Consider the following 20,028-nt stretch of genomic DNA (forward strand, 5'->3'; position numbering starts at 1 on the left):
GCAGCCGAAAGTTGCTGCAGTTGTTGATTATTTGTAGAACTGATTGATTGCTCGTCAGCCTTGAAGATCTGAGTACTGATATATAATGTCTGTCGTTAGGCCTGGTGGAACCCGCTCCGGTACGGAGAACAAGGACACCTCAATAGGGAAAATTTAATGCCCTACCTTCACCACTAGCACAAACGGCGCCGTCCATGAGCGTAGCATGAGCTCCATGGTTCATATTTTAAAAGATTGAAATTAAGTTCACGTACTTTGGCGTGATTTGAGATTCTAACGTAATGGGCCTAATGCTCACTCACTTTGTTGAATATGTTACTTTTGCTACTAGGCTAGATCGATATATTGCTTTGCTGCTGTCTGATACGAGAAGGCAGACCGTTTCACTCATAATGATATTATTTTCTCTCTGTGCGATACCTGAAAGTAGGCAGCAAATCATACAGGTTGAGTTTAGGGCGTCATTGCACTATTCGGTAAGTATTGTCAGTTCAGTCAGGCTTTTTGCAAAGCATAGAGGTCCAAGTAGATATTTTGAAACAACCAAAGGTTGGTAACAAGTAGTCGGGGGATCAATTTGACATTGAATCATGTAAGCAAACTACGATGGGGTGGTATGATGTTCGCCATTACGAAACAGTCGGTTTAGCTATTGAGTATTACAGTCGCTGCGAAGGGTCATTTTTTCCGAATTTAACTCTTTTCTATGATTGAAATAGTGGCCCTGAAAAGGGCCTTTTGGTTTGCTGCGATTATTCGATGTCGGTCGTCATTTACTTGGAGCTGGTGTACTTGGTGACGGCCTTGGTGCCTTCGGAAACAGCATGCTTAGCCAATTCTCCTGGAAGCAGAAGACGGACGGCGGTTTGAATTTCGCGGGAAGTGATTGTCGAGCGCTTGTTGTAGTGAGCAAGACGGGAGGCTTCGGCGGCAATACGTTCAAAGATGTCGTTGACGAAGCTGTTCATGATGCTCATAGCCTTTGAAGAAACGCCAGTGTCGGGATGGACTTGCTTCAACACCTTGTAGATGTAGATGGCATAGCTCTCCTTCCTGCGCTGCTTCTTCTTCTTCTTGTCGCCCTTGACAATGTTCTTCTGGGCCTTGCCGGATTTCTTCGCGGCCTTTCCACTGGTTTTCGGTGCCATCGCTATAGGTTTGACGTTGTTTTCGATCCAAAGGGAAACAGAAACTGATGCCGTTCGACCGGAGCGGTTTATCTTTTATACTCGTAGAATAGAGAGCACCGCTACGCCCCTTCGATTTGTTTGCTGTTTCGATGTTTCCACTTCTACCTCCCTGGTATTGGTACATCGCAGTGCTGCGCATGTATAAAATAACCCTCGTTCTGGCGATTCCCCATCAGTACAGTTTACGTACGCTTTGTAAACGTTTCTCTGTTAGTTAAACTCAAACCTACTATCTCATAATGTCTGGCCGCGGCAAAGGAGGCAAAGTTAAGGGAAAGGCAAAGTCCCGTTCCAACCGGGCAGGATTGCAGTTCCCGGTCGGTCGTATCCACCGTCTGCTCAGGAAGGGCAACTACGCCGAGCGAGTTGGTGCTGGCGCTCCAGTCTACTTGGCTGCCGTCATGGAATATCTGGCTGCTGAAGTTCTGGAATTGGCGGGAAACGCTGCTCGTGATAACAAGAAGACCAGAATCATTCCCCGTCATCTGCAGTTGGCCATCCGTAACGATGAGGAATTGAACAAACTGCTGTCTGGCGTTACCATTGCACAGGGTGGTGTGTTGCCAAACATTCAGGCTGTTCTGTTGCCCAAGAAAACCGAAAAGAAGGCCTAAATTACTTCCCGCTCGACTGAAGACCGTGCGCATCAAACCAAAACCGTCCTTTTCAGGACGACAATATTCGTTCTACCGCTAGAGAGTTGTTCGAAATTATGTATTTGGTGTAAAGTAAACTATTGTATAAGTACGTCTAGGTGTCAATTGCAAATAATATCCAACTACTATCGGCACACAGCACGTCAGCCACTCGCCGTCGTTGGTGGTGCTACCAATCGCATTCGTTTAGCACCAACCACTGCTGCTTGCATCTGGATTGTGTGCTGTTTTGCTGGTGCAAAAAAAAACATCCCAGTAGTGTTAGTTTGTCATAAACAAAGGTGCGCTTAGAGTTAAGTCACAGGAATGTTATTAGTTTGTCATAAACAAAGGTGTGCTTAGAGTTAAGTTACGAGGAATGTTATTCTCAACTTCCACCTAGATTGTGTGCTGTTTTGCTGGTGGAAACATGCCAGCAGTGTTAGTTTGTCATTATCAAAGGTGGGCTTTGAGTTAAGTTTTCTAGGTGAATATCGAGCATCCTCACACACCACATCCTCCATCGTTTGCCATAAAGGGGTAGAAGTTTGAAATATGGGTAGAGAAATCACGGCTGATGCTGAAGCCGTTTCATTGTCATTTTGCCTACCGACTTGTGCACTCGATACAAACGGAACACATATGTCGTTACCTGCGTCGTTCAGTCTGCCCTGCCGTTAAAAACAATAATGGCGTAATGTAATGTAACCGATTAATTGGCTAGCGTAGGCTAGGCGTAGCGTAATGTAACCGATTCATTGGCTCTTTCACGATAGCGAGAGATACGAAGATGTTGGAAGTCGAATGGTGTATTTTAGCCGAAATGCGCCAAGAGTTAGTCTAGATTTAGCGAAAATATGGGAATAAGTTGACTTCGTCAGTTATTCCGAGGGAATAATTCCTGATAACTCTTTTGTGGAATGTGGTAGTGGCCCTGAAAAGGGCCGTTTTTTAGAATGGTAACTAACGTAGACCAAATTTAGGCACGTTCTCCACGGATACGGCGAGCCAGCTGAATGTCCTTGGGCATGATAGTGACACGCTTGGCGTGGATGGCGCACAGGTTGGTATCTTCGAAAAGACCGACCAGATAGGCCTCGCTAGCTTCCTGTAGGGCCATGACAGCCGAGCTCTGGAAGCGCAGGTCAGTCTTGAAGTCCTGAGCAATTTCACGAACCAGGCGCTGGAAGGGCAGCTTGCGGATCAGCAGCTCAGTTGACTTCTGATAGCGACGGATTTCACGCAGAGCGACGGTTCCTGGCCGATAACGATGGGGCTTCTTGACTCCTCCGGTAGCCGGGGCGCTCTTGCGAGCGGCTTTGGTAGCCAGCTGCTTGCGAGGAGCCTTTCCTCCAGTAGACTTACGGGCAGTCTGCTTGGTACGAGCCATTGTATGATGGTGAAGTTTGTTTTACAATCCAAACGAATGCGTTGAAACGAGGCGAAATAATGAGGGTCGAAAACTCGACGTCTACTTTTATATGCTTGTTTCGACGCAGGCAACCAATCAGAAGCCCCGAAAGAATAGGAAAAGCAAGAATGGCAAGAAGAAAGCACCCCTCGTGCGGGTATAAAAGTGGCAGTCCGCCAGCGGAAGGCATCAGTTTCATTACAACCGTAGTCGAACACCGAACTAAACATACAAAATGACTGGCCGTGGTAAGGGAGGCAAAGGACTAGGAAAAGGAGGCGCTAAGCGTCATCGCAAGGTTTTGCGTGATAACATCCAGGGTATCACCAAGCCCGCCATCCGTCGTTTGGCTCGTCGTGGTGGAGTCAAGCGTATCTCTGGTCTTATCTACGAGGAAACCCGTGGAGTGCTGAAGGTATTCCTGGAAAATGTCATTCGTGATGCTGTTACCTACACTGAACACGCCAAGCGTAAAACCGTAACCGCCATGGATGTTGTCTACGCTCTGAAGCGTCAGGGACGTACTCTGTACGGTTTCGGAGGTTAAATCGTATCCATATTTCCGCTCTCAAAACGGCCCTTTTCAGGGCCACCAAACACATTCCCAAAAGAGTTATCAGGTCAAAATTCAATTACTAATAGCAGTCTGCCATCGTACGGTGTTATGTATCCAACAAGCAAGTTTTTGATTGCCGTCATGAACGACTCGTAAACCCCTCCTCCCGACACATTCTCCGTTTCATTCGTAGCCATCAGGCTGTGTGTTTTGTTGTTGCTCTAGAGTTCAGATAAGTTTATTCCTGTTTTCCAAGTTTACGCTGTATTAGCAGAGCGAATACGATTAGCAGCTCGACGAAATCTCAAGAAACAGTTACTACCTAAATCGTTCGTTTTGACGCCTTCAACTATCCACACAAGTTCCATCTAGCTTCATACCACTCACGTGCATGCATCTCCTACCCGGACTTCATTGCCAGGTAGCAATCGTTCGTGCTGATTCTGCATAACTGTTGTTGTTGGGCATGCATCTCCTACCCGTGTCATTCGTAGCCATCAGGCTGTGTGTTTTGTTGTTGCTCTAGAGTTCAGATAAGTTTATTCCTGTTTTCCAAGTTTACGCTGTATTAGCAGGGCGAATACGATAACCAGCTCGGCGAAATCTCAAGAAACAGTTACTACCTAAATCGTTCGTTTTGACGCCTTCAACTATCCACACAAGTTCCATCTAGCTTCATACCACTCACGTGCATGCATCTCCTACCCGGACTTCATTGTCAGGTAGCAATCGTTCGTGCTGATTCTGCATAACTGTACCATTCCGTTTTTGCTTGTTTTGCTTAACTTCATTTTTTTCGGTATGCGTTGTTGAGCATCTGGCGCATACCACCGTGCAGTGATTGATTGTATATAATGAATGTGTGTCATCATATTTCACTCATCTTAAACAAAAACCAGTTGATAATCCGTTTTCGACTGAGCACCCACAAACCGCTTCCAACGTCGTCATCCACATCGTTAACACACCCAGATTGTGGTGCAAAATTACTTCGGAAACGCGCGAAAACTAACTCGAGTGATCTGTGCAATCACAAAGCACCATGTAAGCATGGTATTCGCTAAGAGATTTGAGTCCGAATTCATGTTCTACTACAACTAGGCTGTCAAGGACAAGTGACGAACTCATTATGGCTTCATCGAATAGTGATCGTAGAACAGATTGTTTGTGAGCTTTTAAAAAATGGAAAAATCTTATAAATTTTTAATATTTGCATATAAATTCTCAAATTTACTTGATTCCAACGAAAATAGCTTTGACGCGAAGTGTCATACTAATACTCTTTACTTCTGCATTCGGTTTGCTTAACTGATTGACAGAAACTTTGTTATTTCGTTCAGTATGTTGTGGGTCACGCACTATCAAAGTTACCCCGTTTTACGGTAATGCCAACTTTCGACGGCAAAATTTAAGATAAAAATGTTTTCTACAGTGTGCAGGAATAATCAGATTATACTCCACAAAACTACCAAAGTTACCCCGCCTTGCGGTATGATTAAGTTTGTAACGGTTACCTCAGCTGAGAAACCTGATAAAGTCTAGAAGAACACGGTTTTCCTCATTCAAAACTGCATTTCGATAGTCCCGAAGATGGGGATCAGTGAGAGAGGTGGGTCCATGTATGTAGTGGATCAAAACACTACAACAGCACTTTATCTGCTGGGTAAGTGAATGGTATGTTACTGAAAGCATACTTTTTGGCGTTTCTTTCGGAATCTATGGTATGGTATGGTTTTCAACGGCAAATCGACGCGCGTACAGTATGGCTCATAAAAAAAAAAAAAAAAAAAAAAAAAATACGGAAGGTGCAATCGCAACTACAGTCACCCCACAGTTATGGATCAACTAAGGGTCACTTTTCAGAACAAGACATGATTAAAATAAATGATCCATAACTGTGGTACGGGTTTCAATGCCCCACAGTTATGAATCAACGTTTGTGGGAATACGGTCGGAAAAAATATGATCGAGCATTTTATAATTGATTGCGATGTTGCACAGATTTATGGCTCACGTAGGTAAAATGTGTTCTGCGTAATTGCAACTCTGTTTGATGAGATATTCCCGTTTTAATCCAACTCTGATCCATATCAGAGTGCTATCCATAACTGTGGGGTGACTGTTGTTGTTGACAATATGAGTGTTTTCGGTCTCATAGTATGGGGACGGCTTTTAGTGAACTTGTGGGCGCTTGAGACAGTTTGGCAGTCATGTGTATAACTTATGTCATTTGTGCCTATGCTTTGCCTCTTTTAATTGCGAACAACCTTCCCTTCTATTCCAATGTTGGGTCTTCCAGTTTTGATTTTTCACACTCTAACAACGCCCCGTATTATCTGCATCCATTTCGCCCAATTTCAGAATCCACTGACCTAATAACCGAATAACGATGAATGAATTAAATTCCTCTATGCGTAGTGTGCCTTTATTTGTATATTTTACTTTGAATTTTGGTTATTAGAAACGGAACTCCCCAGCATACAACAACACATCGAACCATTAGGCATTTGTCGATCAGCCACAATAAAATTTAACAATAAACTCATATTTATAAACAGCGTAAAACTATCTTTTCCTGAATAAAGAAATAAAGAATAAAGAAAAAAAAAATCCATTGTGAATGGTTCATTTTTCTTATCATTTGGATGTCGTTCATTCGAAACGGAATATTACGAATGTTATACTGTGAATATCATTCTAAAACAAAACACATTATAATGCAAAACTTCTTAAGGCCCGTCATTCGTTTTGGCAACAATGATGACTTTTCAGCATGCATTTCAAAGTGATAAAACTCAGTCGTGATAGTTTATATTGACTTGAAAAAGAATCACTGTACGCGCTAACATGCATAAAGTATGCTGATACTTTTTCAACTGATTTTCTTCGATTCGAAATCGTGAGATGAATTAGCAACAATCATTAACGACGCGTACAAATTTCAACGACGGCCTGCTTCGCCTTAACGGCTACGGGTTTGAATGATCGAAAAACAATTATGGATCCTGCTTCCTTAAACGCATAAAGTGATCAGTGAAAAATAGAAGCAACCGTTCCATCGGAAGCGATGCTGAGCTCCGCCAATGTGGATAGAACAGTGATAGTTATGCTTTCCAGCAAAGAAGCATGAGACACACCATCAGCAACAGTTTGTATTACCTCGAAAAGGAAAACCCCCGAGATACACGATAAGGAAATTGGCAATTATTTTGTGTTAAAAATGGGCTGCGTACATCCCTGGAGTTAGCATGTAAGTAGATTTTGAATACCATTTACCCAAGATTTGGAATTTTGAATACCATTTACCCAAGATTGGTATTTTTGTTTTATTTTTTATTTATTTATTATTTTTTTTTCTCTACTGGTTGGGACTGGACCTACCTCTCTGCCTGGCCCTTTTGCAGTTCGAGATCAGTGCGTTGTTCATTATTGAAAAAAAAAAAGAAAAAAAAAAACGAACGAAGCAACACCTCAAATCGTCAAGCAAGAGCATAATTTCAGAAATTCAAGTTGAAAACAAATTGTTCGATTGATTATCGAGTGACCAATCGGTCAAGGTATCAGCTTGAAAGACTGTCTAGATGTGTGCTCTTCACCTTGAGATTCGCCTTGAGAAAATCATCGATCGTACGGTAAAAGGAATATTCTTAGTAGTAACTCTTTGATATGATCTTCATTGGTAGTCCTGAAAAGGACTGATTGGATAATGAATACTGTTTCACAGTACAGTTGCGGGTGCTTCCGAAAGTTGCTAACTTTACTTTTTGGCAGCGGTCTTCTTTGCGGCAGCTTTCTTGGCTGGGGCAGCCTTCTTCGGTTTTGGGGTCTTTGGCTTCTTTGCGGCGGTCTTCGAAGGTTTGGTGGCCTTTTGCTTCGGGGCAGCAGCCTTCTTTACACCTCCGGCCTTTTTGGCAGCCTTTGCACCGGCAGCTTTGGCTTTCTTCGCTGCAGCTGGCTTCTTGGCTTTCTTTTCGCCGGCTGGCTTCTTGGCCTTCTTCTCTCCAGCTGGTTTCTTGGCAGCCTTCTTCTTCTCTCCGGCAGCCTTCTTGGGTTTCTTCTCACCGGCCTTCTTCGTTTTCTTTTCACCGGCGGCCTTCTTAGCATCAGCCTTCAGTTTGAACGATCCGGAGGCACCAGTTCCCTTGGTTTGGACAAACTTGCCCTTTTCGACACCATTCTTCAGCGCCTTCTTCAGGAATGGGGCAAGCTTGGCGACATCGCATTTGTAGTTGGCAGCAATGTACTTCTTGATGGCCTGCAAGGAGGATCCGTTCCGTTCCTTCAGGGTTTTGATAGCAGCAACCACCATATCGTTCACCGGGGGATGGGTCGATGGCTTCTTTGGCTTGCCCTGTCCCTTAGGGGCCCTTGGCTTCTTGGCCTTGGCTGGCGAGACAGCAGGGGCTGCGGCAGCGGCTTCAGCGGCGACTTCAGACATTTTGAAAGGCAGAAATAGTAATGCTTACACGTTAGAGTAAACGAATGAAGACAAATCTGGCAACAGTACGGTGTTCGGAAGAGATGTCTGTGTTAGGGATGCAGACATGGTCGTCCACTGAATGACTGTTCGTGAAATATTGTATATTTTTTTGGTAACATCTTTCTAAAACTCAGTTTTCCGTTCTTCACTAAACATATTTACATTTTAGTATGTCCGTCTGGCGAGTATATGAATCTCGCTAGCAGCCCATTACCGCTACACTGGGCTGGCATTGAGAAAAGTACCACGTAAACATGTCGTAATGGCACTCGTGCTTCATATGGTGTGGCTTCGCTAGATAAAACAATTAATAGCAACTATTGAAACAATGCTATCATGCTTGCCGGTAATGAATTTAGAAACATCAATAGTCGCTCTTTGCGTTTACATTCATATATTATGAAAAATCCGTTACCTTATGGCTCATAACAGGTCTCAAACAAAGTCATTCCCAGTGCTGACGGGCGATGTTCGTGGGTTTGGTTTAAGTAAACTTTTAACAATGTTAATTTGATGGTTTTCCATAAACCATACCCACAACATGGGCTCGATAAAAATGTCAATCAATCAATTTTATTTTAATCTGTAAACAAAATAGTCATGTAACTCATAATCGTTTAAAAACAAAGCAACTCTCACCCGCTTGAGATATACCCACCGTTGATTGTCCAATTTCAACAAATGCGTTGCCTTAGCCATCGATGCCACCGCACTGCACAGGATAGTGAATGTTTAGTTAAGATTTTGGTTTATGTTGAAATTTATAACTGCAAACTCGCTACAATAAAATACAATCTGTAATATCAGACAGCACACCCCGCAAGAACATCGCTGCCAGTGCGAGTCTGTAGGACATGCATAGCCCTGAATAAGAATCAACGCGTTAGGTCAGTGCCGCGTTTGTTGTAGTTTGGTTAATTAAACTTTCTGTCGGTTTCATTACTGTTAATTCCATGTAAGCAAGAAATTAAAAGAAGCTTTGGTAATCGATCCCCGAAATGTGAAACCGAAAAACGCGTGAGCACCAAACAATGTACGTGTACATACGGCACCTATACGTTTCCGGTTTAAGAATCGTTTTCGGGATGCAGCCGAAAGTTGCTGCAGTTGTTGATTATTTGTAGAACTGATTGATTGCTCGTCAGCCTTGAAGATCTGAGTACTGATATATAATGTCTGTCGTTAGGCCTGGTGGAACCCGCTCCGGTACGGAGAACAAGGACACCTCAATAGGGAAAATTTAATGCCCTACCTTCACCACTAGCACAAACGGCGCCGTCCATGAGCGTAGCATGAGCTCCATGGTTCATATTTTAAAAGATTGAAATTAAGTTCACGTACTTTGGCGTGATTTGAGATTCTAACGTAATGGGCTCACTAATAGCTCACTCACTTTGTTGAATATGTTACTTTTGCTACTAGGCTAGATCGATATATTGCTTTGCTGCTGTCTGATACGAGAAGGCAGACCGTTTCACTCATAATGATATTATTTTCTCTCTGTGCGATACCTGAAAGTAGGCAGCAAATCATACAGGTTGAGTTTAGGGCGTCATTGCACTATTCGGTAAGTATTGTCAGTTCAGTCAGGCTTTTTGCAAAGCATAGAGGTCCAAGTAGATATTTTGAAACAACCAAAGGTTGGTAACAAGTAGTCGGGGGATCAATTTGACATTGAATCATGTAAGCAAACTACGATGGGGTGGTATGATGTTCGCCATTACGAAACAGTCGGTTTAGCTATTGAGTATTACAGTCGCTGCGAAGGGTCATTTTTTCCGAATTTAACTCTTTTCTATGATTGAAATAGTGGCCCTGAAAAGGGCCTTTTGGTTTGCTGCGATTATTCGATGTCGGTCGTCATTTACTTGGAGCTGGTGTACTTGGTGACGGCCTTGGTGCCTTCGGAAACAGCATGCTTAGCCAATTCTCCTGGAAGCAGAAGACGGACGGCGGTTTGAATTTCGCGGGAAGTGATTGTCGAGCGCTTGTTGTAGTGAGCAAGACGGGAGGCTTCGGCGGCAATACGTTCAAAGATGTCGTTGACGAAGCTGTTCATGATGCTCATAGCCTTTGAAGAAACGCCAGTGTCGGGATGGACTTGCTTCAACACCTTGTAGATGTAGATGGCATAGCTCTCCTTCCTGCGCTGCTTCTTCTTCTTCTTGTCGCCCTTGACAATGTTCTTCTGGGCCTTGCCGGATTTCTTCGCGGCCTTTCCACTGGTTTTCGGTGCCATCGCTATAGGTTTGACGTTGTTTTCGATCCAAAGGGAAACAGAAACTGATGCCGTTCGACCGGAGCGGTTTATCTTTTATACTCGTAGAATAGAGAGCACCGCTACGCCCCTTCGATTTGTTTGCTGTTTCGATGTTTCCACTTCTACCTCCCTGGTATTGGTACATCGCAGTGCTGCGCATGTATAAAATAACCCTCGTTCTGGCGATTCCCCATCAGTACAGTTTACGTACGCTTTGTAAACGTTTCTCTGTTAGTTAAACTCAAACCTACTATCTCATAATGTCTGGCCGCGGCAAAGGAGGCAAAGTTAAGGGAAAGGCAAAGTCCCGTTCCAACCGGGCAGGATTGCAGTTCCCGGTCGGTCGTATCCACCGTCTGCTCAGGAAGGGCAACTACGCCGAGCGAGTTGGTGCTGGCGCTCCAGTCTACTTGGCTGCCGTCATGGAATATCTGGCTGCTGAAGTTCTGGAATTGGCGGGAAACGCTGCTCGTGATAACAAGAAGACCAGAATCATTCCCCGTCATCTGCAGTTGGCCATCCGTAACGATGAGGAATTGAACAAACTGCTGTCTGGCGTTACCATTGCACAGGGTGGTGTGTTGCCAAACATTCAGGCTGTTCTGTTGCCCAAGAAAACCGAAAAGAAGGCCTAAATTACTTCCCGCTCGACTGAAGACCGTGCGCATCAAACCAAAACCGTCCTTTTCAGGACGACAATATTCGTTCTACCGCTAGAGAGTTGTTCGAAATTATGTATTTGGTGTAAAGTAAACTATTGTATAAGTACGTCTAGGTGTCAATTGCAAATAATATCCAACTACTATCGGCACACAGCACGTCAGCCACTCGCCGTCGTTGGTGGTGCTACCAATCGCATTCGTTTAGCACCAACCACTGCTGCTTGCATCTGGATTGTGTGCTGTTTTGCTGGTGGAAAAAAAACATCCCAGTAGTGTTAGTTTGTCATAAACAAAGGTGCGCTTAGAGTTAAGTCACAGGAATGTTATTAGTTTGTCATAAACAAAGGTGTGCTTAGAGTTAAGTTACGAGGAATGTTATTCTCAACTTCCACCTAGATTGTGTGCTGTTTTGCTGGTGGAAACATGCCAGCAGTGTTAGTTTGTCATTATCAAAGGTGGGCTTTGAGTTAAGTTTTCTAGGTGAATATCGAGCATCCTCACACACCACATCCTCCATCGTTTGCCATAAAGGGGTAGAAGTTTGAAATATGGGTAGAGAAATCACGGCTGATGCTGAAGCCGTTTCATTGTCATTTTGCCTACCGACTTGTGCACTCGATACAAACGGAACACATATGTCGTTACCTGCGTCGTTCAGTCTGCCCTGCCGTTAAAAACAATAATGGCGTAATGTAATGTAACCGATTAATTGGCTAGCGTAGGCTAGGCGTAGCGTAATGTAACCGATTCATTGGCTCTTTCACGATAGCGAGAGATACGAAGATGTTGGAAGTCGAATGGTGTATTTTAGCCGAAATGCGCCAAGAGTTAGTCTAGATTTAGCGAAAATATGGGAATAAGTTGACTTCGTCAGTTATTCCGAGGGAATAATTCCTGATAACTCTTTTGTGGAATGTGGTAGTGGCCCTGAAAAGGGCCGTTTTTTAGAATGGTAACTAACGTAGACCAAATTTAGGCACGTTCTCCACGGATACGGCGAGCCAGCTGAATGTCCTTGGGCATGATAGTGACACGCTTGGCGTGGATGGCGCACAGGTTGGTATCTTCGAAAAGACCGACCAGATAGGCCTCGCTAGCTTCCTGTAGGGCCATGACAGCCGAGCTCTGGAAGCGCAGGTCAGTCTTGAAGTCCTGAGCAATTTCACGAACCAGGCGCTGGAAGGGCAGCTTGCGGATCAGCAGCTCAGTTGACTTCTGATAGCGACGGATTTCACGCAGAGCGACGGTTCCTGGCCGATAACGATGGGGCTTCTTGACTCCTCCGGTAGCCGGGGCGCTCTTGCGAGCGGCTTTGGTAGCCAGCTGCTTGCGAGGAGCCTTTCCTCCAGTAGACTTACGGGCAGTCTGCTTGGTACGAGCCATTGTATGATGGTGAAGTTTGTTTTACAATCCAAACGAATGCGTTGAAACGAGGCGAAATAATGAGGGTCGAAAACTCGACGTCTACTTTTATATGCTTGTTTCGACGCAGGCAACCAATCAGAAGCCCCGAAAGAATAGGAAAAGCAAGAATGGCAAGAAGAAAGCACCCCTCGTGCGGGTATAAAAGTGGCAGTCCGCCAGCGGAAGGCATCAGTTTCATTACAACCGTAGTCGAACACCGAACTAAACATACAAAATGACTGGCCGTGGTAAGGGAGGCAAAGGACTAGGAAAAGGAGGCGCTAAGCGTCATCGCAAGGTTTTGCGTGATAACATCCAGGGTATCACCAAGCCCGCCATCCGTCGTTTGGCTCGTCGTGGTGGAGTCAAGCGTATCTCTGGTCTTATCTACGAGGAAACCCGTGGAGTGCTGAAGGTATTCCTGGAAAATGTCATTCGTGATGCTGTTACCTACACTGAACACGCCAAGCGTAAAACCGTAACCGCCATGGATGTTGTCTACGCTCTGAAGCGTCAGGGACGTACTCTGTACGGTTTCGGAGGTTAAATCGTATCCATATTTCCGCTCTCAAAACGGCCCTTTTCAGGGCCACCAAACACATTCCCAAAAGAGTTATCAGGTCAAAATTCAATTACTAATAGCAGTCTGCCATCGTACGGTGTTATGTATCCAACAAGCAAGTTTTTGATTGCCGTCATGAACGACTCGTAAACCCCTCCTCCCGACACATTCTCCGTTTCATTCGTAGCCATCAGGCTGTGTGTTTTGTTGTTGCTCTAGAGTTCAGATAAGTTTATTCCTGTTTTCCAAGTTTACGCTGTATTAGCAGAGCGAATACGATTAGCAGCTCGACGAAATCTCAAGAAACAGTTACTACCTAAATCGTTCGTTTTGACGCCTTCAACTATCCACACAAGTTCCATCTAGCTTCATACCACTCACGTGCATGCATCTCCTACCCGGACTTCATTGCCAGGTAGCAATCGTTCGTGCTGATTCTGCATAACTGTTGTTGTTGGGCATGCATCTCCTACCCGTGTCATTCGTAGCCATCAGGCTGTGTGTTTTGTTGTTGCTCAAGAGTTCAGATAAGTTTATTCCTGTTTTCCAAGTTTACGCTGTATTAGCAGGGCGAATACGATAACCAGCTCGGCGAAATCTCAAGAAACAGTTACTACCTAAATCGTTCGTTTTGACGCCTTCAACTATCCACACAAGTTCCATCTAGCTTCATACCACTCACGTGCATGCATCTCCTACCCGGACTTCATTGTCAGGTAGCAATCGTTCGTGCTGATTCTGCATAACTGTACCATTCCGTTTTTGCTTGTTTTGCTTAACTTCATTTTTTTCGGTATGCGTTGTTGAGCATCTGGCGCATACCACCGTGCAGTGATTGATTGTATATAATGAATGTGTGTCATCATATTTCACTCATCTTAAACAAAACTATGAAACCAGTTGATAATCCGTTTTCGACTGAGCACCCACAAACCGCTTCCAACGTCGTCATCCACATCGTTAACACACCCAGATTGTGGTGCAAAATTACTTCGGAAACGCGCGAAAACTAACTCGAGTGATCTGTGCAATCACAAAGCACCATGTAAGCATGGTATTCGCTAAGAGATTTGAGTCCGAATTCATGTTCTACTACAACTAGGCTGTCAAGGACAAGTGACGAACTCATTATGGCTTCATCGAATAGTGATCGTAGAACAGATTGTTTGTGAGCTTTTAAAAAATGGGAAAATCTTATAAATTTTTAATATTTGCATATAAATTCTCAAATTTACTTGATTCCAACGAAAATAGCTTTGACGCGAAGTGTCATACTAATACTCTTTACTTCTGCATTCGGTTTGCTTAACTGATTGACAGAAACTTTGTTATTTCGTTCAGTATGTTGTGGGTCACGCACTATCAAAGTTACCCCGTTTTACGGTAATGCCAACTTTCGACGGCAAAATTTAAGATAAAAATGTTTTCTACAGTGTGCAGGAATAATCAGATTATACTCCACAAAACTACCAAAGTTACCCCGCCTTGCGGTATGATTAAGTTTGTAACGGTTACCTCAGCTGAGAAACCTGATAAAGTCTAGAAGAACACGGTTTTCCTCATTCAAAACTGCATTTCGATAGTCCCGAAGATGGGGATCAGTGAGAGAGGTGGGTCCATGTATGTAGTGGATCAAAACACTACAACAGCACTTTATCTGCTGGGTAAGTGAACGGTATGTTACTGAAAGCATACTTTTTGGCGTTTCTTTCGGAATCTATGGTATGGTATGGTTTTCAACGGCAAATCGACGCGCGTACAGTATGGCTCATAAAAAAAAAAAAAAAAAAAAAAAAAAATACGGAAGGTGCAATCGCAACTACAGTCACCCCACAGTTATGGATCAACTAAGGGTCACTTTTCTGAACAAGACATGATTAAAATAAATGATCCATAACTGTGGTACGGGTTTCAATGCCCCACAGTTATGAATCAACGTTTGTGGGAATACGGTCGGAAAAAATATGATCGAGCATTTTATAATTGATTGCGATGTTGCACAGATTTATGGCTCACGTAGGTAAAATGTGTTCTGCGTAATTGCAACTCTGTTTGATGAGATATTCCCGTTTTAATCCAACTCTGATCCATATCAGAGTGCTATCCATAACTGTGGGGTGACTGTTGTTGTTGACAATATGAGTGTTTTCGGTCTCATAGTATGGGGACGGCTTTTAGTGAACTTGTGGGCGCTTGAGACAGTTTGGCAGTCATGTGTATAACTTATGTCATTTGTGCCTATGCTTTGCCTCTTTTAATTGCGAACAACCTTCCCTTCTATTCCAATGTTGGGTCTTCCAGTTTTGATTTTTCACACTCTAACAACGCCCCGTATTATCCGCATCCATTTCGCCCAATTTCAGAATCCACTGACCTAATAACCGAATAACGATGAATGAATTAAACTCCTCTATGCGTAGTGTGCCTTTATTTGTATATTTTACTTTGAATTTTGGTTATTAGAAACGGAACTCCCCAGCATACAACAACACATCGAACCATTAGGCATTTGTCGATCAGCCACAATAAAATTTAACAATAAACTCATATTTATAAACAGCGTAAAACTATCTTTTCCTGAATAAAGAAATAAAGAATAAAGAAAAAAAAATCCATTGTGAATGGTTCATTTTTCTTATCATTTGGATGTCGTTCATTCGAAACGGAATATTACGAATGTTATACTGTGAATATCATTCTAAAACAAAACACATTATAATGCAAAACTTCTTAAGGCCCGTCATTCGTTTTGGCAACAATGATGACTTTTCAGCATGCATTTCAAAGTGATAAAACTCAGTCGTGATAGTTTATATTGACTTGAAAAAGAATCACTGTACGCGCTAACATGCATAAAGTATGCTGATACTTTTTCAACTGATTTTCTTCGATTCGAAATCGTGAGATGAATTAGCAACAATCATTAACGACGCGTACAAATTTCAACGACGGCCTGCTTCGCCTTAACGGCTACGGGTTTGAATGATCGAAAAACAATTATGGATCCTGCTTCCTTAAACGCATAAAGTGATCAGTGAAAAATAGAAGCAACCGTTCCATCGGAAGCGATGCTGAGCTCCGCCAATGTGGATAGAACAGTGATAGTTATGCTTTCCAGCAAAGAAGCATGAGACACACCATCAGCAACAGTTTGTATTACCTCGAAAAGGAAAACCCCCGAGATACACGATAAGGAAATTGGCTATTATTTTGTGTTAAAAATGGGCTGCGTACATCCTTGGAGTTAGCATGTAAGTAGATTTTGAATACCATTTACCCAAGATTTGGAATTTTGAATACCATTTACCCAAGATTGGTATTTTTGTTTTATTTTTTATTTATTTATTATTTTTTTTTCTCTACTGGTTGGGACTGGACCTACCTCTCTGCCTGGCCCTTTTGCAGTTCGAGATCAGTGCGTTGTTCATTATTGAAAAAAAAAAAGAAAAAAAAAAACGAACGAAGCAACACCTCAAATCGTCAAGCAAGAGCATAATTTCAGAAATTCAAGTTGAAAACAAATTGTTCGATTGATTATCGAGTGACCAATCGGTCAAGGTATCAGCTTGAAAGACTGTCTAGATGTGTGCTCTTCACCTTGAGATTCGCCTTGAGAAAATCATCGATCGTACGGTAAAAGGAATATTCTTAGTAGTAACTCTTTGATATGATCTTCATTGGTAGTCCTGAAAAGGACTGATTGGATAATGAATACTGTTTCACAGTACAGTTGCGGGTGCTTCCGAAAGTTGCTAACTTTACTTTTTGGCAGCGGTCTTCTTTGCGGCAGCTTTCTTGGCTGGGGCAGCCTTCTTCGGTTTTGGGGTCTTTGGCTTCTTTGCGGCGGTCTTCGAAGGTTTGGTGGCCTTTTGCTTCGGGGCAGCAGCCTTCTTTACACCTCCGGCCTTTTTGGCAGCCTTTGCACCGGCAGCTTTGGCTTTCTTCGCTGCAGCTGGCTTCTTGGCTTTCTTTTCGCCGGCTGGCTTCTTGGCCTTCTTCTCTCCAGCTGGTTTCTTGGCAGCCTTCTTCTTCTCTCCGGCAGCCTTCTTGGGTTTCTTCTCACCGGCCTTCTTCGTTTTCTTTTCACCGGCGGCCTTCTTAGCATCAGCCTTCAGTTTGAACGATCCGGAGGCACCAGTTCCCTTGGTTTGGACAAACTTGCCCTTTTCGACACCATTCTTCAGCGCCTTCTTCAGGAATGGGGCAAGCTTGGCGACATCGCATTTGTAGTTGGCAGCAATGTACTTCTTGATGGCCTGCAAGGAGGATCCGTTCCGTTCCTTCAGGGTTTTGATAGCAGCAACCACCATATCGTTCACCGGGGGATGGGTCGATGGCTTCTTTGGCTTGCCCTGTCCCTTAGGGGCCCTTGGCTTCTTGGCCTTGGCTGGCGAGACAGCAGGGGCTGCGGCAGCGGCTTCAGCGGCGACTTCAGACATTTTGAAAGGCAGAAATAGTAATGCTTACACGTTAGAGTAAACGAATGAAGACAAATCTGGCAACAGTACGGTGTTCGGAAGAGATGTCTGTGTTAGGGATGCAGACATGGTCGTCCACTGAATGACTGTTCGTGAAATATTGTATATTTTTTTGGTAACATCTTTCTAAAACTCAGTTTTCCGTTCTTCACTAAACATATTTACATTTTAGTATGTCCGTCTGGCGAGTATATGAATCTCGCTAGCAGCCCATTACCGCTACACTGGGCTGGCATTGAGAAAAGTACCACGTAAACATGTCGTAATGGCACTCGTGCTTCATATGGTGTGGCTTCGCTAGATAAAACAATTAATAGCAACTATTGAAACAATGCTATCATGCTTGCCGGTAATGAATTTAGAAACATCAATAGTCGCTCTTTGCGTTTACATTCATATATTATGAAAAATCCGTTACCTTATGGCTCATAACAGGTCTCAAACAAAGTCATTCCCAGTGCTGACGGGCGATGTTCGTGGGTTTGGTTTAAGTAAACTTTTAACAATGTTAATTTGATGGTTTTCCATAAACCATACCCACAACATGGGCTCGATAAAAATGTCAATCAATCAATTTTATTTTAATCTGTAAACAAAATAGTCATGTAACTCATAATCGTTTAAAAACAAAGCAACTCTCACCCGCTTGAGATATACCCACCGTTGATTGTCCAATTTCAACAAATGCGTTGCCTTAGCCATCGATGCCACCGCACTGCACAGGATAGTGAATGTTTAGTTAAGATTTTGGTTTATGTTGAAATTTATAACTGCAAACTCGCTACAATAAAATACAATCTGTAATATCAGACAGCACACCCCGCAAGAACATCGCTGCCAGTGCGAGTCTGTAGGACATGCATAGCCCTGAATAAGAATCAACGCGTTAGGTCAGTGCCGCGTTTGTTGTAGTTTGGTTAATTAAACTTTCTGTCGGTTTCATTACTGTTAATTCCATGTAAGCAAGAAATTAAAAGAAGCTTTGGTAATCGATCCCCGAAATGTGAAACCGAAAAACGCGTGAGCACCAAACAATGTACGTGTACATACGGCACCTATACGTTTCCGGTTTAAGAATCGTTTTCGGGATGCAGCCGAAAGTTGCTGCAGTTGTTGATTATTTGTAGAACTGATTGATTGCTCGTCAGCCTTGAAGATCTGAGTACTGATATATAATGTCTGTCGTTAGGCCTGGTGGAACCCGCTCCGGTACGGAGAACAAGGACACCTCAATAGGGAAAATTTAATGCCCTACCTTCACCACTAGCACAAACGGCGCCGTCCATGAGCGTAGCATGAGCTCCATGGTTCATATTTTAAAAGATTGAAATTAAGTTCACGTACTTTGGCGTGATTTGAGATTCTAACGTAATGGGCTCACTAAATAGCTCACTCACTTTGTTGAATATGTTACTTTTGCTACTAGGCTAGATCGATATATTGCTTTGCTGCTGTCTGATACGAGAAGGCAGACCGTTTCACTCATAATGATATTATTTTCTCTCTGTGCGATACCTGAAAGTAGGCAGCAAATCATACAGGTTGAGTTTAGGGCGTCATTGCACTATTCGGTAAGTATTGTCAGTTCAGTCAGGCTTTTTGCAAAGCATAGAGGTCCAAGTAGATATTTTGAAACAACCAAAGGTTGGTAACAAGTAGTCGGGGGATCAATTTGACATTGAATCATGTAAGCAAACTACGATGGGGTGGTATGATGTTCGCCATTACGAAACAGTCGGTTTAGCTATTGAGTATTACAGTCGCTGCGAAGGGTCATTTTTTCCGAATTTAACTCTTTTCTATGATTGAAATAGTGGCCCTGAAAAGGGCCTTTTGGTTTGCTGCGATTATTCGATGTCGGTCGTCATTTACTTGGAGCTGGTGTACTTGGTGACGGCCTTGGTGCCTTCGGAAACAGCATGCTTAGCCAATTCTCCTGGAAGCAGAAGACGGACGGCGGTTTGAATTTCGCGGGAAGTGATTGTCGAGCGCTTGTTGTAGTGAGCAAGACGGGAGGCTTCGGCGGCAATACGTTCAAAGATGTCGTTGACGAAGCTGTTCATGATGCTCATAGCCTTTGAAGAAACGCCAGTGTCGGGATGGACTTGCTTCAACACCTTGTAGATGTAGATGGCATAGCTCTCCTTCCTGCGCTGCTTCTTCTTCTTCTTGTCGCCCTTGACAATGTTCTTCTGGGCCTTGCCGGATTTCTTCGCGGCCTTTCCACTGGTTTTCGGTGCCATCGCTATAGGTTTGACGTTGTTTTCGATCCAAAGGGAAACAGAAACTGATGCCGTTCGACCGGAGCGGTTTATCTTTTATACTCGTAGAATAGAGAGCACCGCTACGCCCCTTCGATTTGTTTGCTGTTTCGATGTTTCCACTTCTAC

General features: G+C 43.5%; 11 protein-coding genes across 11 annotated transcripts; 4 read left to right on the forward strand and 7 right to left on the reverse strand.

Moving 5' to 3' along the window:
• Nucleotides 1-716: 716 nt before the first annotated feature.
• Nucleotides 717-1,252, reverse strand: LOC110680851 (histone H2B). The gene has a single exon (XM_021856643.1). The coding sequence runs from the start codon at nucleotides 1,146-1,148 to the stop codon at nucleotides 774-776; it is 375 nt and encodes a 124-aa protein (XP_021712335.1). The 5' UTR covers nucleotides 1,149-1,252; the 3' UTR covers nucleotides 717-773.
• Nucleotides 1,253-1,330: 78 nt separating this feature from the next.
• Nucleotides 1,331-1,937, forward strand: LOC110680849 (histone H2A). The gene has a single exon (XM_021856642.1). It carries the CDS (start codon nucleotides 1,430-1,432, stop codon nucleotides 1,802-1,804), a length of 375 nt encoding a protein of 124 aa, XP_021712334.1. The 5' UTR covers nucleotides 1,331-1,429; the 3' UTR covers nucleotides 1,805-1,937.
• An 814-nt stretch (nucleotides 1,938-2,751) lies between these two features.
• On the reverse strand, nucleotides 2,752-3,461 carry LOC110680847 (histone H3). Its single transcript, XM_021856640.1, has one exon. The coding sequence runs from the start codon at nucleotides 3,213-3,215 to the stop codon at nucleotides 2,805-2,807; it is 411 nt and encodes a 136-aa protein (XP_021712332.1). The 5' UTR covers nucleotides 3,216-3,461; the 3' UTR covers nucleotides 2,752-2,804.
• LOC110680852 (histone H4) lies at nucleotides 3,216-5,589 on the forward strand. Its single transcript, XM_021856644.1, has one exon. It carries the CDS (start codon nucleotides 3,472-3,474, stop codon nucleotides 3,781-3,783), a length of 312 nt encoding a protein of 103 aa, XP_021712336.1. The 5' UTR covers nucleotides 3,216-3,471; the 3' UTR covers nucleotides 3,784-5,589.
• A 1,857-nt stretch (nucleotides 5,590-7,446) lies between these two features.
• On the reverse strand, nucleotides 7,447-8,289 carry LOC110680844 (histone H1B-like). The gene has a single exon (XM_021856637.1). It carries the CDS (start codon nucleotides 8,228-8,230, stop codon nucleotides 7,550-7,552), a length of 681 nt encoding a protein of 226 aa, XP_021712329.1. The 5' UTR covers nucleotides 8,231-8,289; the 3' UTR covers nucleotides 7,447-7,549.
• Nucleotides 8,290-10,079: 1,790 nt separating this feature from the next.
• LOC110680838 (histone H2B) lies at nucleotides 10,080-10,615 on the reverse strand. Its single transcript, XM_021856629.1, has one exon. The coding sequence runs from the start codon at nucleotides 10,509-10,511 to the stop codon at nucleotides 10,137-10,139; it is 375 nt and encodes a 124-aa protein (XP_021712321.1). The 5' UTR covers nucleotides 10,512-10,615; the 3' UTR covers nucleotides 10,080-10,136.
• A 78-nt stretch (nucleotides 10,616-10,693) lies between these two features.
• LOC110680835 (histone H2A) lies at nucleotides 10,694-11,343 on the forward strand. Its single transcript, XM_021856625.1, has one exon. The coding sequence runs from the start codon at nucleotides 10,793-10,795 to the stop codon at nucleotides 11,165-11,167; it is 375 nt and encodes a 124-aa protein (XP_021712317.1). The 5' UTR covers nucleotides 10,694-10,792; the 3' UTR covers nucleotides 11,168-11,343.
• Nucleotides 11,344-12,113: 770 nt separating this feature from the next.
• LOC110680833 (histone H3) lies at nucleotides 12,114-12,823 on the reverse strand. The gene has a single exon (XM_021856623.1). It carries the CDS (start codon nucleotides 12,575-12,577, stop codon nucleotides 12,167-12,169), a length of 411 nt encoding a protein of 136 aa, XP_021712315.1. The 5' UTR covers nucleotides 12,578-12,823; the 3' UTR covers nucleotides 12,114-12,166.
• LOC110680839 (histone H4) lies at nucleotides 12,578-14,973 on the forward strand. Its single transcript, XM_021856630.1, has one exon. It carries the CDS (start codon nucleotides 12,834-12,836, stop codon nucleotides 13,143-13,145), a length of 312 nt encoding a protein of 103 aa, XP_021712322.1. The 5' UTR covers nucleotides 12,578-12,833; the 3' UTR covers nucleotides 13,146-14,973.
• Nucleotides 14,974-16,815: 1,842 nt separating this feature from the next.
• LOC110680831 (histone H1B-like) lies at nucleotides 16,816-17,658 on the reverse strand. Its single transcript, XM_021856621.1, has one exon. It carries the CDS (start codon nucleotides 17,597-17,599, stop codon nucleotides 16,919-16,921), a length of 681 nt encoding a protein of 226 aa, XP_021712313.1. The 5' UTR covers nucleotides 17,600-17,658; the 3' UTR covers nucleotides 16,816-16,918.
• A 386-nt stretch (nucleotides 17,659-18,044) lies between these two features.
• LOC110680837 (histone H2B) lies at nucleotides 18,045-19,985 on the reverse strand. The gene has a single exon (XM_021856628.1). It carries the CDS (start codon nucleotides 19,879-19,881, stop codon nucleotides 19,507-19,509), a length of 375 nt encoding a protein of 124 aa, XP_021712320.1. The 5' UTR covers nucleotides 19,882-19,985; the 3' UTR covers nucleotides 18,045-19,506.
• Between the last annotated feature and the right edge of the window lie 43 nt (nucleotides 19,986-20,028).

This window comes from Aedes aegypti, unplaced genomic scaffold (genome assembly GCF_002204515.2).
Source record: "Aedes aegypti strain LVP_AGWG unplaced genomic scaffold, AaegL5.0 Primary Assembly AGWG_AaegL5_hic_scaff_1910_PBJ_arrow, whole genome shotgun sequence".
In the NCBI taxonomy this organism is placed as follows: Eukaryota; Metazoa; Arthropoda; class Insecta; order Diptera; family Culicidae; genus Aedes; species Aedes aegypti.

Coding starts and splice junctions, on each gene's coding strand:
- LOC110680838 (XM_021856629.1), bottom strand. CDS start 10,511: ATGGCACCGAAAACCAGTGGAAAGGCCGCGAAGAAATCCGGCAAGGCC.
- LOC110680852 (XM_021856644.1), top strand. CDS start 3,472: ATGACTGGCCGTGGTAAGGGAGGCAAAGGACTAGGAAAAGGAGGCGCT.
- LOC110680844 (XM_021856637.1), bottom strand. CDS start 8,230: ATGTCTGAAGTCGCCGCTGAAGCCGCTGCCGCAGCCCCTGCTGTCTCG.
- LOC110680831 (XM_021856621.1), bottom strand. CDS start 17,599: ATGTCTGAAGTCGCCGCTGAAGCCGCTGCCGCAGCCCCTGCTGTCTCG.
- LOC110680833 (XM_021856623.1), bottom strand. CDS start 12,577: ATGGCTCGTACCAAGCAGACTGCCCGTAAGTCTACTGGAGGAAAGGCT.
- LOC110680837 (XM_021856628.1), bottom strand. CDS start 19,881: ATGGCACCGAAAACCAGTGGAAAGGCCGCGAAGAAATCCGGCAAGGCC.
- LOC110680851 (XM_021856643.1), bottom strand. CDS start 1,148: ATGGCACCGAAAACCAGTGGAAAGGCCGCGAAGAAATCCGGCAAGGCC.
- LOC110680849 (XM_021856642.1), top strand. CDS start 1,430: ATGTCTGGCCGCGGCAAAGGAGGCAAAGTTAAGGGAAAGGCAAAGTCC.
- LOC110680835 (XM_021856625.1), top strand. CDS start 10,793: ATGTCTGGCCGCGGCAAAGGAGGCAAAGTTAAGGGAAAGGCAAAGTCC.
- LOC110680839 (XM_021856630.1), top strand. CDS start 12,834: ATGACTGGCCGTGGTAAGGGAGGCAAAGGACTAGGAAAAGGAGGCGCT.
- LOC110680847 (XM_021856640.1), bottom strand. CDS start 3,215: ATGGCTCGTACCAAGCAGACTGCCCGTAAGTCTACTGGAGGAAAGGCT.